General features: G+C 52.6%; 2 protein-coding genes across 12 annotated transcripts; both read right to left on the reverse strand.

The window, feature by feature from the left end:
- Positions 1-686: 686 nt before the first annotated feature.
- Positions 687-11,743, reverse strand: ZNF34 (zinc finger protein 34). Of its 11 annotated transcripts, none has more exons than XM_019630177.1 (7): positions 11,692-11,743; positions 10,598-10,848; positions 10,259-10,446; positions 5,227-5,311; positions 4,870-4,996; positions 4,440-4,559; positions 687-2,760 (listed from the first exon to the last, which is right to left on the reverse strand). In XM_019630177.1, exons 2-7 carry the CDS (start codon positions 10,613-10,615, stop codon positions 1,400-1,402), a joined length of 1,899 nt encoding a protein of 632 aa, XP_019485722.1. In that variant the 5' UTR covers positions 10,616-10,848; positions 11,692-11,743; the 3' UTR covers positions 687-1,399. The 11 variants fall into 11 exon arrangements, with proteins under 11 accessions (XP_019485722.1, XP_019485730.1, XP_019485724.1 ...); XM_019630185.1 differs by lacking the exons at positions 10,259-10,446; positions 11,692-11,743 and adding exons at positions 5,642-5,691; positions 6,458-6,563 and having other exon boundaries at positions 10,598-10,774; XM_019630179.1 differs by lacking the exons at positions 10,259-10,446; positions 11,692-11,743 and adding exons at positions 5,642-5,691; positions 6,458-6,563 and having other exon boundaries at positions 5,227-5,468; positions 10,598-10,774.
- Positions 11,744-11,923: 180 nt separating this feature from the next.
- RPL8 (ribosomal protein L8) lies at positions 11,924-14,392 on the reverse strand. Its single transcript, XM_019630240.1, has 6 exons — positions 14,289-14,392; positions 13,912-14,058; positions 13,691-13,832; positions 13,225-13,443; positions 12,340-12,455; positions 11,924-12,119 (listed from the first exon to the last, which is right to left on the reverse strand). The coding sequence occupies exons 2-6, from the start codon at positions 14,047-14,049 to the stop codon at positions 11,961-11,963; spliced, it is 774 nt and encodes a 257-aa protein (XP_019485785.1). The 5' UTR covers positions 14,050-14,058; positions 14,289-14,392; the 3' UTR covers positions 11,924-11,960.
- Positions 14,393-16,546: the final 2,154 nt, after the last annotated feature.

Here is a 16,546-nt window from a genome sequence, read left to right on the forward strand (position 1 = left end):
AAAGCTTTTGTGCATCTAAGGACACTTATCAAAAGAGTAAAACAGATAACTCACAGAATGATAGAAAATATTTGTAAATCATACTTCTAATAAGGAATTACTGTGCAAATATAAAGGACTCCTACACCTCAACCACAAAACACAAAAGAACCCAATTCAAAAATGGGCAAAAGACCTGAATAGAATTTCTCCAGAGAAGGTATATGATACAGATGGACAGACAATAAGCACCTGAAAAAATGCTCAGCATCGTTAGTCATCAGTGAAATGCAAATCAAAATCACAATGGGATACCACCTCATGCCCATTTAGGATGGCTATTATCAAAATAAAAAATAACCTGCTGGCAAGGATGTGGAGAAATTGGAGCCTTCATGCACTGCAAGTGGGATGTGATATGGGGGCAGCTGCTGTGGAAAAGTTTGGCTGTTCCTCAACAAGTTAAACATAGAATTACCATATAATCCATCAATTTCACCCCCAGGACTATAACCCAAAGTATTGTAAGTAGGGATTCAAACAGATACTTGCACATCTGTGTTCACAGCACCTAATGCACAACAGTCACAAGGTGAAAACACCCACGTGTCCATCAACAATGATGGATAAATACAATGTTGCATCTCTAAACAATGGAGTATTACTCAGCCATGAAACAGAATAGCGTTCTGACACCAGCTACAATGTGGATGGACCTTGAGGATATTTATTATGCTGAGTGAGATAAGCCAATGACAAAGGGCAAGTACTATGCGATTGCACTTATTTGAGGTCCCTAGAGTCGTCCAATTCACACAGATAGAAAGTAGGATAGGGGTTGCCAGCAGTTGGAAGAGGGGAGAATGGGGAGTCTGTTTGGGATAATAAAGCTGTTATAGATGGTGGTGATGGTTACACAGCATTACAAATATACTAATGCCACTTAATTGTACATTTCAAAACGGTTAAAATAGTAAACTTTATGTCAGGTGTATTTTACCACAATAAAAAAGGCCTCTTGAGTGACTCAGAAAAGCATGAATGGTATGTTTTTAAATGTAAAAAGTGTAGAAATATGTAAATATGTGGAATTCTTTCCAGTGTAACTTCTCTGTTATTGAGGGAAAGTGAAGGTGGAGATCCTGGGCGCTGCAATAAGCACACCAGTGCTTTCCTTTGAAGAGCTCTTCAGCGTGTCTGAAAGGAAACATACTGAATTGGCAGCTGTAAACTCTCTTGTAAATGGGAGGGACTATCGCAGCATCTCCTTTTTGTGCTCCTTTCTCTCAGTTCCTCTAAAATGAACATGCACTCCCTGCTCTTGGCTTAAGAAAAGAGTGTTTTTACTAGACAGAAATGCCTTTCACCTGTGACAATGCTGCAAGGACCAAACTTCACAGGTAGGGTGGGCCCTCCACCATCACATGCAGGCACCTTCCCGGAGGTGCAGCCGCTGGTGCTGGAACACGTTGGAGCTGTGCCGGAAGGCCTTGCCGCACTGGCCGCACGCATAGGGCTTCTCTCCTGTGTGGACTCGCCGGTGCTGGGCGAGGTGAGCACCCTGGCTGAAGGCTTTGTTGCAGTCGCTGCATTTGTATGGCTTCTCTCCGTGGTGCAATCGCTGGTGCTGGATGAGTCTGGAGCTGTTGTGGAAGGCCTTGTCACACTCACCACACGCGTAGGGCTTCTCCCCAGTGTGGACTCGCCGGTGCTGGAGGAGGTGTGTGCTCTGGCTGAAGACTTTACCGCAGTCATTGCATTCATAGGGCTTCTCGCCAGTGTGGCTTCTCTGATGCTCGACAAGTTTAGTTTTTTGGATGAAGGCTTTCTCACATTCATTACATTTGTAGGGTTTCTCTCCAGTGTGAATCCTTTGATGTTGGATAAGGTTAGAACTTTGGGTAAAGCCTTTGCCACATTCCTTACACTCAAATGGCTTCTCTCCAGTGTGAGTCCGACGATGTCGGATAAGGATTGAACTGTCACTGAAGGCCTTTCCACACTCATTGCATTTGTAGGGTTTCTCCCCTGTGTGGATTCTCTGGTGATAAATAAGGGATGAGTAGGCGCTGAAGTGTTTCCCACACTCACCACACTTATAGGGCTTCTCCCCAGTGTGGATCCGCTGGTGCTTCATGAGGTTGGGTCTCCGGTTGAATGTCTTCCCGCACTCAGCACAGCGGTAGGGAATCTCTCCCGAGTGCATCCTACGGTGATTGATGAACTCGCAGCTCTGACTGAAGGCTCTCCCACACTCACCGCACTTGTAGGGCTTCTCCTCACTGTGAAGCCGCTGGTGCTTGATCAGGTTGGCACTGTACCTGAAAGCTTTCCCACAGTAACCACAATAATGCAGTGTTTTCCCAGCAGGAATTTTCTGATTTCGGATAACTAAATTTGCACTGACGATTTCCCCAAAATCATGAACTATATTTGTTTTTTTTGACCTATGTACACGCTTATGGTTATTGAGATATGATCTCTGTTCAAAACTTTGATCACATATATCACATCTGTGAGGTCTCTGATCAGAGACAGGGCTTGATCCCAGCCTGAGGCTTCCCCCAGACTCCTGACTGCTCTCCTCATTGGTCACTGTGACTGGCCTGGGGCCCTCCTGCTCCGTGGGCTTGTCCAGCCTCTCCTCTGACTCTCCGACAGGCTTACAGGCTTCTCCTATCTCTCGTGTTCGGGGAACAGCCCCCCCAAGTCGGTCCCGTTCTGCACCATCCAGCATCTCCCCTGAAGCCAACTCCATGTACTCAGTCCAGGCCCCATAAGCTGAAACAACAAACAGGACATCTCAGGGTCACCTGTGCTGGTTCTGGAAGGAAGGTATGAAGATGCTGCTGACCACCTGTGGAGTACCAAATTCATCACCTCCAAAGTCACAGCACCTTCAGAGATAACAGCCCGTAGCTCAGAGGCTTAAAAACCTCGCCCAGGCCAGTCCTGTGGCAGTGCCAGCATTTAAACCAAGGTCTGATCAACTCTCACATCCAAGCCCTTTCTGCCTGCATTCTGCCTCCAAAACCTGCCTGAGTGGGACTGCAGGGAGACTGTGCTCATTACAAAGGGAAGGAAGACGGAGGTTTCAGAACACCGCCGAGACCAGAGAAAGGAAGGGCCCCAAAAATCATGCACAGCATCTGACAGACAAAGAAATTAAGGCAAAGTGAGTCTAAGGCCACCAAAAAGTGCCCCAAATCCAGGCTAGGTAAACGAGTTGCCTCCCCAGGGGGCCAGAAGGCCAAGCTCATGCTAGCTGTGGATGGGGTGGAGCACACAGAGGCCAGGTCCTTCAGTTTTCCCTAGCAGTCACGCCATTCCCAGGGCTCTTTCCAGGGTCACGAGAGGACATTCAGGTGAGCCACCAGTACCTTCAACTCAGGATGCCACACAGAATGCTTTCTGATGCTGTCCTTCCTTGACTAGAGACTCACACACCAACCCCACTGGCAGGAACACACCCACTCAAGATGTGTTCTGTGAGAGCCCAGAGAGAGACACGCATAGCCCCAAGGTGGGGACAACTGAATGTCCTGCACAAGTAGAGCAGAAAATGATGAGTGGCATGTTCACGACAACACAATGGTGATGAAGCTCAACAAACCCCATGTAGTTTTCAAAGGCCCACCTGGGTCCAGACGGACAGAGCCAGGGGTCAGCGGGCACCTGTGGGCACTGCAGGAAAGGGCAGAGGAAGGCCCCTGGGCTCCTGGGGACTAACCGTTCTGTATTGTTTTTAAAGTTCACTGAGCTGTATAAACTTTCATTTCTGTAAGTATTTACATTCAAATTTAGAAAAGAGAAGTTCAAGTCCTTTGAGCCAGTAGTTCCTTCCTAGGACACCATCAAAACATATGCAGCACTGTCCACGGCAACAAGTTCAGAGAACACCCTCCCTGATGGCACTTGCAGTGACAGCAGTTCTGGACTTGTGTGTGCAGAAGTAGAAAAGCAGCTAGTGACAAGTGATGGTACAGCAGTGCAGACGGGGTCACATGTCACATGCAGCTGTGGGCCGGACAGGGACAGCAGGTACACAAAGGGACACTTGTGTGTGTGGGTGGTGACTCAGATGGCATAACTTAAGTGGGTCAACTTAGAAGAGGGGAGTGCAGCGATTGGCCCCGACCGACCCCACAGCAGTGCATGACCTCTCTGGGGGCAGGGCTCCACGGGGGTCCCCGCCACCCAATCCCCTTGAGCCACACCCAAATCCCTTCCTTCTCCTTCTCCAACACTGCCCCTTACCCACCTGGGAGATGCAGCTCAGGAACCATGGCAGCCAGGCACCCAGGCTGACACAGGCGACCTGGGTTTCAGCAGAGGCCTGCCCAGGGCTGGTGAGCTGGCCCTGATGCCTCTTTCCCCAACCCCGAGTCATTAGCCACACACCTGGGACTCCAAGCGATGCTCGTTCAGTGACTGAGTTAGGGAAGCAGCCCCTCACGCACCTGAGCCATCGACTCTCAGTCGCCCTGTCTCCTTGGCACCCGGTGTGTCCAGGACCCATGGCTCGTCCCCTCGCTCCAACTGTGTAATCACCCCAGGCTTGGGACCTGTAGGTCCAGCTCCTGGGAGGGAGACAGGGCCTGGGGTTGGTGCCAAGGACACGGGGCTGGGGGACTGTAGGCAGAGGGGGAAGTGCAGGTCCGGGTGTGACAGGAAGTTGGGACACTCTGGAGACCAGATCAGAGCACAGGGGGCTCTCTCCACAGCGAGGCACACAACTGCCCCTGGGGAGGGGTCTGCCTTGGGTCTGGGGCAGGAGCTCACAGGAGGGAAGGGCTTTCTTCTGTACTGAGCAGGCCCCCAGCCCAGCCCCTGCCCAGTCCCCAGTGCCCAGGGTTGTTCTCGGAGCTGCGTCCTGATGAGAGGCCTTACCCAGAGAGACCAGGTGCCCATAGGTCTCCAGCATCACGTCCCTGTAGAGGCCCCGCTGAGTAGGGCCCAGACAGCCCCACTCCTCCCGAGAGAGGAGCACGGCCACGTCCTCAAAGGTCACCTCAGCCTGGAAGGACAGGAGTTGCTGCAGGACTACGTGTGGCTCAGAGTGACCCTGGGAACATGCCCAGATTAGCCCAGGGGTGGCCTGACCAGTTGGCTACTGAGCCAGCTATGTCAGGAGGCTCGGGGGGTCCCAAGGCCACCCTTCCTCTTTTCAGCACCCCGACCCGAGGTCCTGACTGTGTTTGCTGAGGTGGAACAGGAGGAAAGCCCCCAGTGAGGGATGATGCTCACCTGGGGCGGGGCAGACAGGTGCAAAGCCGCCATCTGTGGTTCCCTGGGCTCCCCCAGTGGCAGGCAGGAGCCAGTCACTCTGGTGCTGAGGGAGGAGAGGTGGCTTCAGGGCCCGGCTCAGCAACATGGGGCATAGCTGGCCTCCCGCAGACTTCCCGACCCCACTGCAGGGACCGTGCAGGACACCCCAGGTCCCTGGCATGCTAAGTTGTCTCATCCAGGAGGACAGAGGTCCTCATGACCTTTACATGAAAGAATAAAGTCAGCATGTTAAGTGTCAAGGAGGAAAAGTAAAAAAAAAAAAGTCAACAGAAGGCAGAGAACGAAGACAAAGCATAGAAGATAAAAACTATAAAGCTAGTAGAAACAAGTCCAATGGATGAGTCGTGTCAAGAAATAAAAGCATTAAACTCACCTACTAGAAGCACGAAATTTTGATTATGTACACAAAATGCACCTACTAACCTAAAGAGAAAGAACACAGAAAGGCTGAACACAAGACAAAACAAACACATACCAATCAAAATAAAGTCCTAGTATCTATATGCCTTTTCTGCACCTTTAAATCTCTTTATTGAAGTGTGACATTCATATGGGAGAGGCAATAAGCCCTGAACGCACAGCTGCAGTCCTGCTCCCCCCTCCTTTGGGGGCCATCTTCCTGACATCCACCCTACTGGTCTGCTGTGCCCCCAGCAACCTTTGTCACAGGAACTAAGCCTTCTGCCCTCTGCTGGTCAACTCCCCTTGAGGTGGTGGTTGTGAGCTTCTTTGAACTGCTGTGTGTGGCTTAGCAATAGTTATATCAATCAAAACAGAACTGAGCGAGTGGCTCAGTTGGTTAAGAACTCGCTCAAGAGTGCGAGCTCTGAGCAACAGGGTTGCCGGTTTGATTCCCGGCCCGAGCTGAGTTGCTGCTGAGCTGCCAACAGGTGGCAGGATGGCTCAGCTAAAAACAACACAAAGCAGAACTGAAAGCAAAAATCATCAATAGGAACCAAAGTATTGCATATTTAAAAATGGAAAACTATCGAAAAGCTGTCATTACAAACATGTGTACTGCCAACAGATTCTCAAAATGTAAAAAACCAAAGCTAAGTGAAGTAACTTGAATGACAGATTTTAACACACTCCTGTCAGAAGCAAGTGGATCAATAGAGAATTTTATGTAAAGCATGAAGAATACACATTTTTCAAGATGTACATTGAATATTATAAAAACACAATATACCAGGCAATGAGGAAAGCGTCAGCAAATTCCAAAGGCTGATATCATTTGGCAGAATATTCTCTGACCATATTGTTATACTGGAAATACATGATAAAAAGTACTCCATCTAGGAAAAACAGAAACAGGAAATAAGGTGGAAACATAAACAAAGGCTATGTAAGGAAAAATGTGTGTCCTTAACATGCTAATTTTAACACAAGAGATATTGAAATAAATGGTCTGAACATTCAACAATAAATCAGACACAGAAAAGGAAATTAAATCAGGGAAAGAATATGAAAGAAAAATAAAGAAAACATGATTTAAAGAAACAAAATAATCTGAATATTGGTTCTTTGGAAATGCTAATAAAACACAAACGTGTTAGCAAGTTCAATGTGGGGGTTGGGCTGCAGATAAGATGGAACGGAAACACTGTGAAGAACTAAAGGTGACATGACTCCACATACCACACGGTTAGTGGTGGCTCTCAGAGTGTGGCCCAAGGACCTGGGCTCTGGCACTCAGTCTGTTTCCATAACAACGCTGAGGAAACACACCAGACTCATTGGCATAGGAGTCAGTGAGAAGACCAGGGAGCTCCCTCACCTGCTGCTTTCCAGCATCGTACCAAAGACCCTAGCCAATGCAGCACCTCACAGAAGAAGACATAAAGCCATAAGCACGGGAAGACAATTGACAAAATCACCATTATTTGAGAATGATAAGATCGTCTACATAGAAAATCCAGGAGTATCAATGTACTGTCGGGATGATAGGGGTCAACAGCATTGCCATATATGAGGCCAACACGGCCTAATTAGCACTGCTCCTATGGATTTGCCATCAGTAACTAGGGACTGGCGTTCACAACAGCAACAAACACTACTAGACAGCACCTCACCAAAAATATGTAAGTGCTCTATGGACAACATGATAAAACTTTAGTGAAGGTCGTTAGAAAGACCTATGGAGAAACAATGTTCATACACAAACTGTCATGAAAATGTTGCTTCTCCCAGAATGCATCTATTAATTCTGTGCAATCAAAATTGCAAAAGGAAATATAAAATCTGACCAAAACGGCTCTAAATATCACAAGAGTAATGAATGATTCAAGATTAACCAAGACAATGCCAAAAAAAGCAAGATAGGCAGAGGGTGCCCTACAGGTATCAGACTATTGTGAGGCTATGGTAACAAAAGTGAGCATAGGAGATAAGATAATGAAGCATCATATAACACATGTATTCATGACACACCTGCCATGCTCATGGCAGTGGACAAGTCAGTAAATGGTGCTGGTGCAACAGAGTTTCCACAGGAAAATCAAGTTAGATCCTCCTTCTGTGGCACACAAAAATAGATTTCAGGTAGGTTGATGACCTAAATTTTTTCTTCTTAATGTTTATAGCTGTTTTAGGAAAATAATAAGAAAAAAATAGTCCATAAAGGAAAATGTTGTTTTTTTTAAAGATTTTTATTGGGGAATTGGGAGATGGGAACAACGCTGGGGAATTGGGGAAAGGGAACAGACAAGTTGCTGTCCTTTTGTTCTTCAGTCTAGTTGTGGAGGACGTTGCTTCACTGGCCCAAGTTGGCAACATCATTGCCCTCTTCCCGGGCAAGGCAGATCAATCGCCGGCTTCTGGACGGCCGCTCATGGCAGGTGCTGGCCGCTCACACTGGCTGCTGGCTACACACGGTAGCTTATGGCAACCCACTGCAACAGTGGCTGCAGCCTACGCCGTCACCGGGGACTCACGGCAGCCCAGCTCCAGGTTGAGCTGTTGTTCAGCATCTTAGCTGTAGAGGGCAGTGTCACTGGCCCTCGTATGTGGGATCCGAACCGGGGCCCTCTGGTGTCCCAAGCCAGCTCTTCACCAACATGCCACTCGGCCAGCCCAGGAAAACTTGTTTAATTTTACTCCATCAAAAAAAAAATTCTGGGGCTGGCCGAGTGGCGCGTTGGTTAAGAGTTGGCTTGGGACATCAGCTCTGAGCAGCAGGGCCCCGGTTCTGAGCCTACATTAGGGACAGTGACGCTGCGCCCTCTACAGCTAAGATGGTGAACAACAGCTCGACCTGGAGCTGGGCTGCCGAGAGTTGCCAGTGATAGCGTAGGCTGCAGTGAGCTGCTGTAAGCTACTGCTTAGTGGCTGGCAGCTAGCATGAGCTGCCAAGAGCCGCTGTTAGCAGCCGTCCAGTGGCCTGCGACCAATCTGCCTCACCCGGGAAGAGTGCAATGATAATACAAACATGGGCCAGTGAAGCGACGCCCTCCACAACTAGACTGAAGGACAAAGGGACAGCAACTTGTCTGTTCCCCTTCCCCAATGCTATTCCCCTCCCCCAATTCCCCAATAAAATCTTAAAAAAAAATTCTGCACAAGAAATCATAAAATTAAATGACAAGCTGCAAAGTAAAAGAGGGTATTTGCGAACACATAACAAGATAAATATACAGAAAATATTTTACAGTTCCAAAAATTAAGACCATTCAATTTAAAAAATTAACACAGGATATAACCTGGTATATCACAAATAAAGAAATCACAATGTCCAATAAACATCTGAACAGGTTTTCAATGTCAGTAAGAATTAGGGACATGCAAATGAAAACAAGACTTCTTTCCCCATAGATTGGGGAAAATATAAAATGTTTCACAATATCAAATGCTGAAGACATGAGGAAACACAGAGACCATCAGAGTACCTACCATAGGAGTGTACACCAGTACAGCCACTCTAGAGATCCATGGGACACTATCTGGTACAGCTGAGACCCTGCAAACCCATCAGTCAGGAAGCCTAATTCTAAATTTGTGCCCTAAAGAAACTCTTGCTAACCACACAAGGTGACATGTGAAATGTTGCCACATGTCTATGTGCAGAAAAAAAGTAGAAGAACCTCACTATCCATTATCAGATAACAGGCAAGGGCACAGTGGTTGAACGAACCACATCAGTGTCACACAGAGCACGAAGCTGTAAAGCTGAGTAAATCTGTGAAGTGTAGAATATCAATAGTATGGTATATACGTAGATTCTAAAATACAGAAACACCATAAGGTATGTAGAGGTATAGGAAAATGTGCTGACAGCAAAGTAACAATCAACAGGGTGAAAAGGTACCTAAGGGACACGAGAAAATATTTGCAAACCATACATCTGATAAGGGGTTAAGATCTAAACTACGTAAGCAACTCACACAATTCAATTGCAAAAAAACCAAATGACCTGATTTTAAAATGGACCAAGGGCCCCAAAAGACATCCCAATAGCCAACAGGTACAAGAACACGTGCTCAACATCACTGATCATCAGGAAAAAACAAATCTAAACTAATGTGAGATACCACCCCACAGCTGTCAGAATGGCCATCATCCAAGAGACAAGAGATCAGTGCTGGCAGGGCTGTGGAGAAAAGGGGTCCCTCACGCACTGTTGGTGGGAATGTACATAGGTGCAGCCACTGCGAAAAGTTGTACGAGGTCCCTCAGAAACCTTTTCCACTTCTGGGTACTTATCCGAAGGAAAAGAAATCTGGAGCTCGAGATGCCTGCGCCCTGTGATCACACTGCAGCATTACATACAATGGACAAGACATGGCAACCACCTCAGTGTCCATGGATGGGTGGATGGATCCAGGGAATTCAGCATACATATACACATGCATTCCATTACTCAGCCATAAGAAAGGCAGGCCTGACATTTGCAACAACATCGATGGACTTGGAGGACACTATGCTCAGTGAAATGAGCCAGACACGGCAACACAAACACGGCATGATGTGGAATCTGAAATAGTCCAAATCGTACAAGCAGAGTCGATGGTATGTGCTGGGGGTTGCGGCGGCGGGGTGCGTGTGGAGGGGCTGCTTACTCCAGGCCCAGTGAGAGGGAGACGGCAGGGGGCGGTCCCGGGCCTTCCGGGAGGCTGAAGCAGTCCGGGAGGGCGACGTGGGAAGGGGCGTCAGGCGCGGGGACGCCGGGCCAGGGGACTGGGCCTGCTGGGGAACCGCGGGCAGGAGGTGTTGTCCAACGCGGGGCACACCCCGCCCCCGAGCATCGCGGCGTCCGCTACGGGAAGAGCAGGCGCCAGGCGCCCAGGAGGCCCCGCTCCCCAGCCCCGCCCCGCCCCGCTGGGCCCGCACTCACCTCAGCGCCTCCGAGCATCGGCCGCCCGACCACGCCCCGCCCGCTCCACCGCCCCGCCAATCGAAGCCCAGCGGAAGTGACACGAGCCCCGCCCCCTCGCGTCCAGGTCCGTGGCGCCCTCCGGCCTCTCCGGGAAACGGATTACGAGTCTTGGTCGTCTGTCTCCTCCAGGAACGGTAAACGCGGTGCCACAAATCCGGGACGCGGACACCAGGTGGCAGCCTGGAACCACAATTCCGAGGCTTCAGAACCTAGGCAAGGGTGAGGCGTCGGTGACCAGTTTGGAAGACTAACACTCATTTTTCTACCCAGTGAGCTGCTAAAGGCCTTTCGTTTAGAAAGACCTTTCTTCACGGAAAATAAAGAGGATGCTTACTAGTCAAAGAAGCCCTTCTGAGCCTAACCCCTGCCCCCAGCCCCACCCCGTCAATGGGGCCATGTCCACTCTAAGTAGACAGGGCCTCCTCGGATGCCTGACTGCTTCTGCAAGCCCTCCCTGATGTCCAGTGTCTCCGCCAAGACCCCAGGCCACTTTAACCAGAGGTAGGCAGTAAAGCAGTGGCACATTATGGTCCAGGCACCAAAGCGAAGTGCTTTCCTTCAGGAGACATTCCCCCGTGTTCTCTACCTCCAACCAAGGCCATGGCCTTGTTGGGGGTCACTGCCTAGGTGTGGTGGGTGGCCAAGGGCAGGTGGGGCCAGGAGAGGCAAGACTAAGGGCTGCAGGCCAGGTGACAACAGAGACGGGTACGGACCATGAGAGCAAGGAGCCACAGTCCAGGCATCGTCCAGGAGGGACCCCCTGGGGCACACAGCCTCAGTAATAGTTGAGGTGGCCAGGCAGTGGCCCGCAGCTCCTCTCATACCAGGAAACCACCGGGGGCTGGGGCAGGTCCTGGTCCTATCGTGCCAATGGATCTCCACTCATGTTGATGCCAGCTCAGAAGTGTCTGTCCCAGATGTCAGCTTTTACAGAACTGTCACAAACTTTGGGACAAGGTGCCCTAGTCTGTGGCTAACAGGAAGCCCATTCGTTGGGCATCCCCTGGTCCTCCCATGGTAGGACAGCTTCAGGAGCACCACCCGTGCCTCACCTCGATTCTCCTGAGCTCAGGATGAGTTAACAAATGCAGGTGTAGGGTGGGCTTCTCTGCTCCATGTGCCAGGTGCTGGTGGGGCTCCAAGGACCAAGCACCCCCACCTCCTCCCCAGAGCTTCCTCTGCTCACTGCTACACCTGCTTCATCTTCCTCCTCCCTATACCTGTAGCTCCATGGCAGTGCTCCAAGCAGAGCTCTTCGTGCTGAAAACACAGGCAAGCACAGCGTAGTGGCAAAAAGACAGACTTTATTAAGCCCCCTGCCCTAGTTCTCTTTCTCCTGCACAGTCTTGGTTCCCCGTAGACGCCCGGTCCGGCGGGCAGCGATGAGACCCACTTTGCGGCCAGCAGGGGCATCTCTGCGGATGGTAGAGGGTTTGCCGATGTGCTGGTGGTTGCCACCTCCAAACGGATGCTCCACAGGCTGTAGGCAGAGGGAGGTGGTGTCAGTGTGGGGACAACCCGAGCCTACCTCAGGGTCAGGAGGAATTGGGGATGGCAGGATCAGCTGGCCTGTGCCTACACACCTTACCCAGAGTCTCACACCACAGACCCCCCCCCCCACCACATTCCAGGAAGGAACCTGCCCATCCAGCCTGTCCCTGTTCCGTGAACACCCCACTGCCCATCTCCAGGTTACTCACGTTCATGGCCACACCCCGCACACGGGGCCAACAATTCCTCTTTGCCTTGTACTTGTGGTAGGCACGGCCGGCCTTCAGAATGGGCTTGTCAATGCGGCCACCTCCGGCCACCACACCTGTTGGGGAGACCAGGCACTTCAGGGAGGGGCAACACACCCTCCCCAGCACCTAGGACCCTCCTTCAGCCAGACACAACATCCCCTCCTGGGTCCCCGTCAGCACCCACCCGGTACCAACCAACTCTCTGTATGTATCACAGCATGGTTCCCAGAAGCCTGAGTCAGCGGACAGTGAGTTTCTCCAGGCTCCGAGAAGCAGTGGAGGCCAGGCCTCTGCCCATGTCATCTGTGATACCCATCTCAACCCGGGGTTCTCCAGAGAAGCCCTTCCCGTCACATCTGACAAGGGCAGGTCCCTCAACTCCGACCCCCAACAGGAAGGCTGAGGCAACCTGCCACATCTCAGCCAGTTTTGCTTATTCTGTGAAACCACTCTCGAGAGCGCAGCAGGACTGGGTTTGCCACAGGGACCTGGAGATGTTGCCAAACAGCAGCAAACAAATCTGGATCCAAATGCTTGTTAATGCACGTACTGGGTGGTTTTAAATAAATCACACCTTTTTGAAAGGCTGTCAACAAGGGGATGTAGGGGCAGGGGTCACAGAAGTGTAGGTCATGCCAGTGTGCAGATGGGTCCTGGCCACCTAACCCTGTCTCTCTCCAGTGATGCTGGTCTTACCAAATCCACTTCATAGTTACAACTCAGAGGCTGTGTCCATGCTAAAGCTTTAATGGGGTAGGCACTTAGGTTCCAGGGCCCAGGTCTGCCTGCTGATGGTTCCCAGAGACCCCAGCCCACAGCAGTCCACTGTTGCCTGCCACTCACCGACCACAGCTCTGTTGGCAGAGGAAATGACCTTCTTGGAGCCCGAGGGCAGCTTCACTCGTGTTTTTTTGGTCTCGGGGTTGTGGGAGATGACAGTGGCATAGTTGCCGGAGGCTCGGGCCAGCTTGCCCCGGTCACCAGGCTTCTCCTCCAGACAGCACACAATGGTACCCTCGGGCATGGTGCCCACCGGGAGCACATTTCCAATGTTCAGCTGAGCTGCAAGAGGCAGCAGTACCGGACAGTCAGCACATCGAGGTGTTGTCTGAACGACTGCTAGACAGAGGCAACGCAACTCCTCTGCACAGTACCCCAAAAGCCAGCACCGCACTCCATGGTCCCGCCTCCTCCTACAGCTCTCCGGGCCCCAACTCGTGCCCAGCAGGGCTAACGCAGTATGCCCTCTTCCTGGATGCCTCCCCCGCCCGTCCCCACCCCGACCTCCCATCCCAGGAGCGCGAATTACCCTTCTTGCCGCAGTACACGAACTGGCCGGTGTGGATGCCTTCGGCGGCAATGAATAGCTCCGTCCGCTTCTTAAACCGGTACGGATCGCGAAAGACCACCTTGGCGAGGGGCGCGCCGCGACCTGGGTCATGGATGATATCCTGCGGGCCGAGGCTGCGTGAGCGTGGGGTCCCGGCGGGATATCCCGCGCCCCCTCCCGCCCTAGAGGGCGCCCCGCACCTTTACGATGCCCTTGATGTACCCGTGACGCTCGGCGAAATCCACAGCGCGCAAACGCGCGGCGCCCTTGCGGTGCTTCACATGCGCGCGGAACACGGAGCCGGCGCCCTTCCTCTGCCCACGGATCACGCGGCCCATGGCGGCAGTCTGGAGGCAGCTCACAGTCAGCACCCGCGCGGCCCAGGCACACCCGCCACCCGGCTTCAGGGCCCCCTTTCCCCAGGCTCCTCCCTCCAGTCCCCGGCCCCCTCCACGCCCCCATCCTTGGCCGTGCACCCGGGTGTTCTCTCAGGAGCCCGCGTAGGCCCTTGGCAGGCCTCAGGGTGACGGATGGCGACGGATGGCAAGCAGGCCTCCAGAGCCCAAAGATGTCTTACCTGCTGCCTAGTGCGGCCGAAAGAGGAGACGCGGCGCTCGCGAGTTGCCTTATCTTCCGGGGTCGAGCTGAAAGCCACTTGATCTTCCGCGCAGGCGCCGCGACCTCGAGTGTAGTGCACGCCGGGACTTGTAGTCCTCTCTCGCATCCGGGGCCTCCGCGCAGGCGCACTGGCGTGGCCGGGTCACTGGTGCCCGTAAGGTCCGCAGGTCTGGACCGCTGGCCGCTCTCCCTCCGCGGTGTCATCACGTGGGCGGGGCCGGGGAGGAGAGTGGAGGGGCGCCACACCCTCACTGAGGCCTCCCACTGAGCAGCTTAGGCGTCCCCGAGGGACTGAGTGATTTGTTCAGGGTCATGTTTCCCCCAAACAGAATGACACTGAGTTGGGGACCGTGCTTCGGCGCGTGGACTGTGGGGTCCCTGAGATGGTCCCACAAGTCCCTAGGATGCAGTGTGTGTTGGGGGGAACCTGTCCTCCCTGTGTCCTGGAGATGGCTGCCAAGACCATGGATGCAGCCAGAAGGCAGCTGACCATGCCCACTGCAGAGCGTGTGTCCATGCCTTGCCACAGGTAGATTATCAGTGCCACAGTCTGAGGCGAGACTGGGACAGCAGAGCCAGCCCAGGAGCCCCAGTGGGTGTCTCACAGCTGTGAGTCCCCCATTGGGGGCCCTGGGCCAAGAGGAAACTGCGAGGTGCTGCTCTGGGGGACTTGCTTGTGTGGGCTCCTTCCGGAGGCTTACCTGAGGTTGCAGGTGTGGACTCAAGGGAGCGCAGCCAGTGGTGGGACTCTGGGAGGTGCAGACACCCACCTAATGTTTACCATTCTCCTGCCTCGTGCTGGTTAGACCTGTGATTGACTCCATCTCACTGGCCTGAAAGTCAACCCTGTGAGGTCACTGAGCTTGGCACACAGCAGGGCCTCTGCAGATCCGTGTCATCTGATACTGATGGCCATTCTGCGTGGGAGCAGCCACACTGGGGTGGAGGTCTCGGGCCTGAAGAGAAGAGGGGCCCTACCCACTCGGTGACTTTACTCATGCTGTCAGCAAGGTTCTCTCTCGTGCAGTCCAAGTTCAACTCCTCCCTGCATTTCAACTTTATTCTTAAAAATTATTTATTTCCGGGCCGGCCGAGTGGCGCGATGGTTAAGAACTCGCTTGGGATGCCAGAGGGCCCCGGTTCGGATCCCACATATGAGGGCCAGTGACACTGCCCTCTACAGCTAAGATGCTGAACAACAGCTCAACCTGGAGCTGGGCTGCCGTGAGTCGCCGGCGACGGCGTGGGCTGCAGTCCCTGTGGCAGTGGATTGCCATGGGCTACCGTGTGTGGCCAGCAGCCAGCGTGAGCGGCCAGCAGCCGCAGTGAGCGGCCGGCCAGAAGCTGGCGACTGATCTGCCTCGCCAGAGAAGAGCGCAATGATGGTGCCAACTTGGGCCAGTGAAGCAACATCCTCCACAACTAGACTGAAGAACAAAACGACAGCAACTTGTCTGTTCCCCTTCCCCCAATTCCCCAGCACTGTTCCCATCCCCCCAATTCCCCAATAAAAATCTTAAAAAAAAATTTATTTATTTCCTTTTAAAGTTGTTCTTTAAATGTTTCTTGTCGCACGTAATTTGATATAAACCATGACCCTCTCCTGTCTTGTTTGGTTTGGCTTTGCACCCCCAGCGTCAGCTGCTCTGAGTCAAGGAACAGAACACTATGCCCCCCTTATCTCTGTGAGCACTAGCACATCCACAGTGGGGAGAGGCCCTATTCTTGCGGTGAGCACGAGCAGCACCTCGTCTACGGGGCCTTGCTCCTCAAACGCCACAGGCTGCACTGCGGAGACGAGGCCTGGAGAGGGTGGCGAGCGCCCCGGTCCCTCCCAAGCTAATCACGGAGGGGCCGCGTGGGGGCCCAGCTGCATCAATGCTCTGTATGCCAGAAGCCCTTCAGACACGAGCCCCTGCACCAGAGGCTGCACACAGGCAAGAAGCCGTTTGAGTGCAGGGACTGTGGCAAGGCCTTTCGCCCAAAGTTCAACCTCACACTGCACCCGGAGACACACAGCAAGGAGAGGCCTTTTGCCTACACAGATTACAGCAAGGCTTTCCGCAGGAACTCCGCGATGACCGGGCACCGGCGCCACAGCGGCCAGAGACTAACCACCCAGCTGCCGGGCCTGGAGGAGGGCCAACGCTGGCTAGCTGCCCTCCTCCAGCACCCGAATTGCCCCAGCAGGCAGTGCTCCGCGAGTGGCAGCCCAGG

The sequence above is a fragment of the Hipposideros armiger genome, unplaced genomic scaffold (genome assembly GCF_001890085.2).
Source record: "Hipposideros armiger isolate ML-2016 unplaced genomic scaffold, ASM189008v1 scaffold_897, whole genome shotgun sequence".
NCBI lineage: Eukaryota > Metazoa > Chordata > Mammalia > Chiroptera > Hipposideridae > Hipposideros > Hipposideros armiger.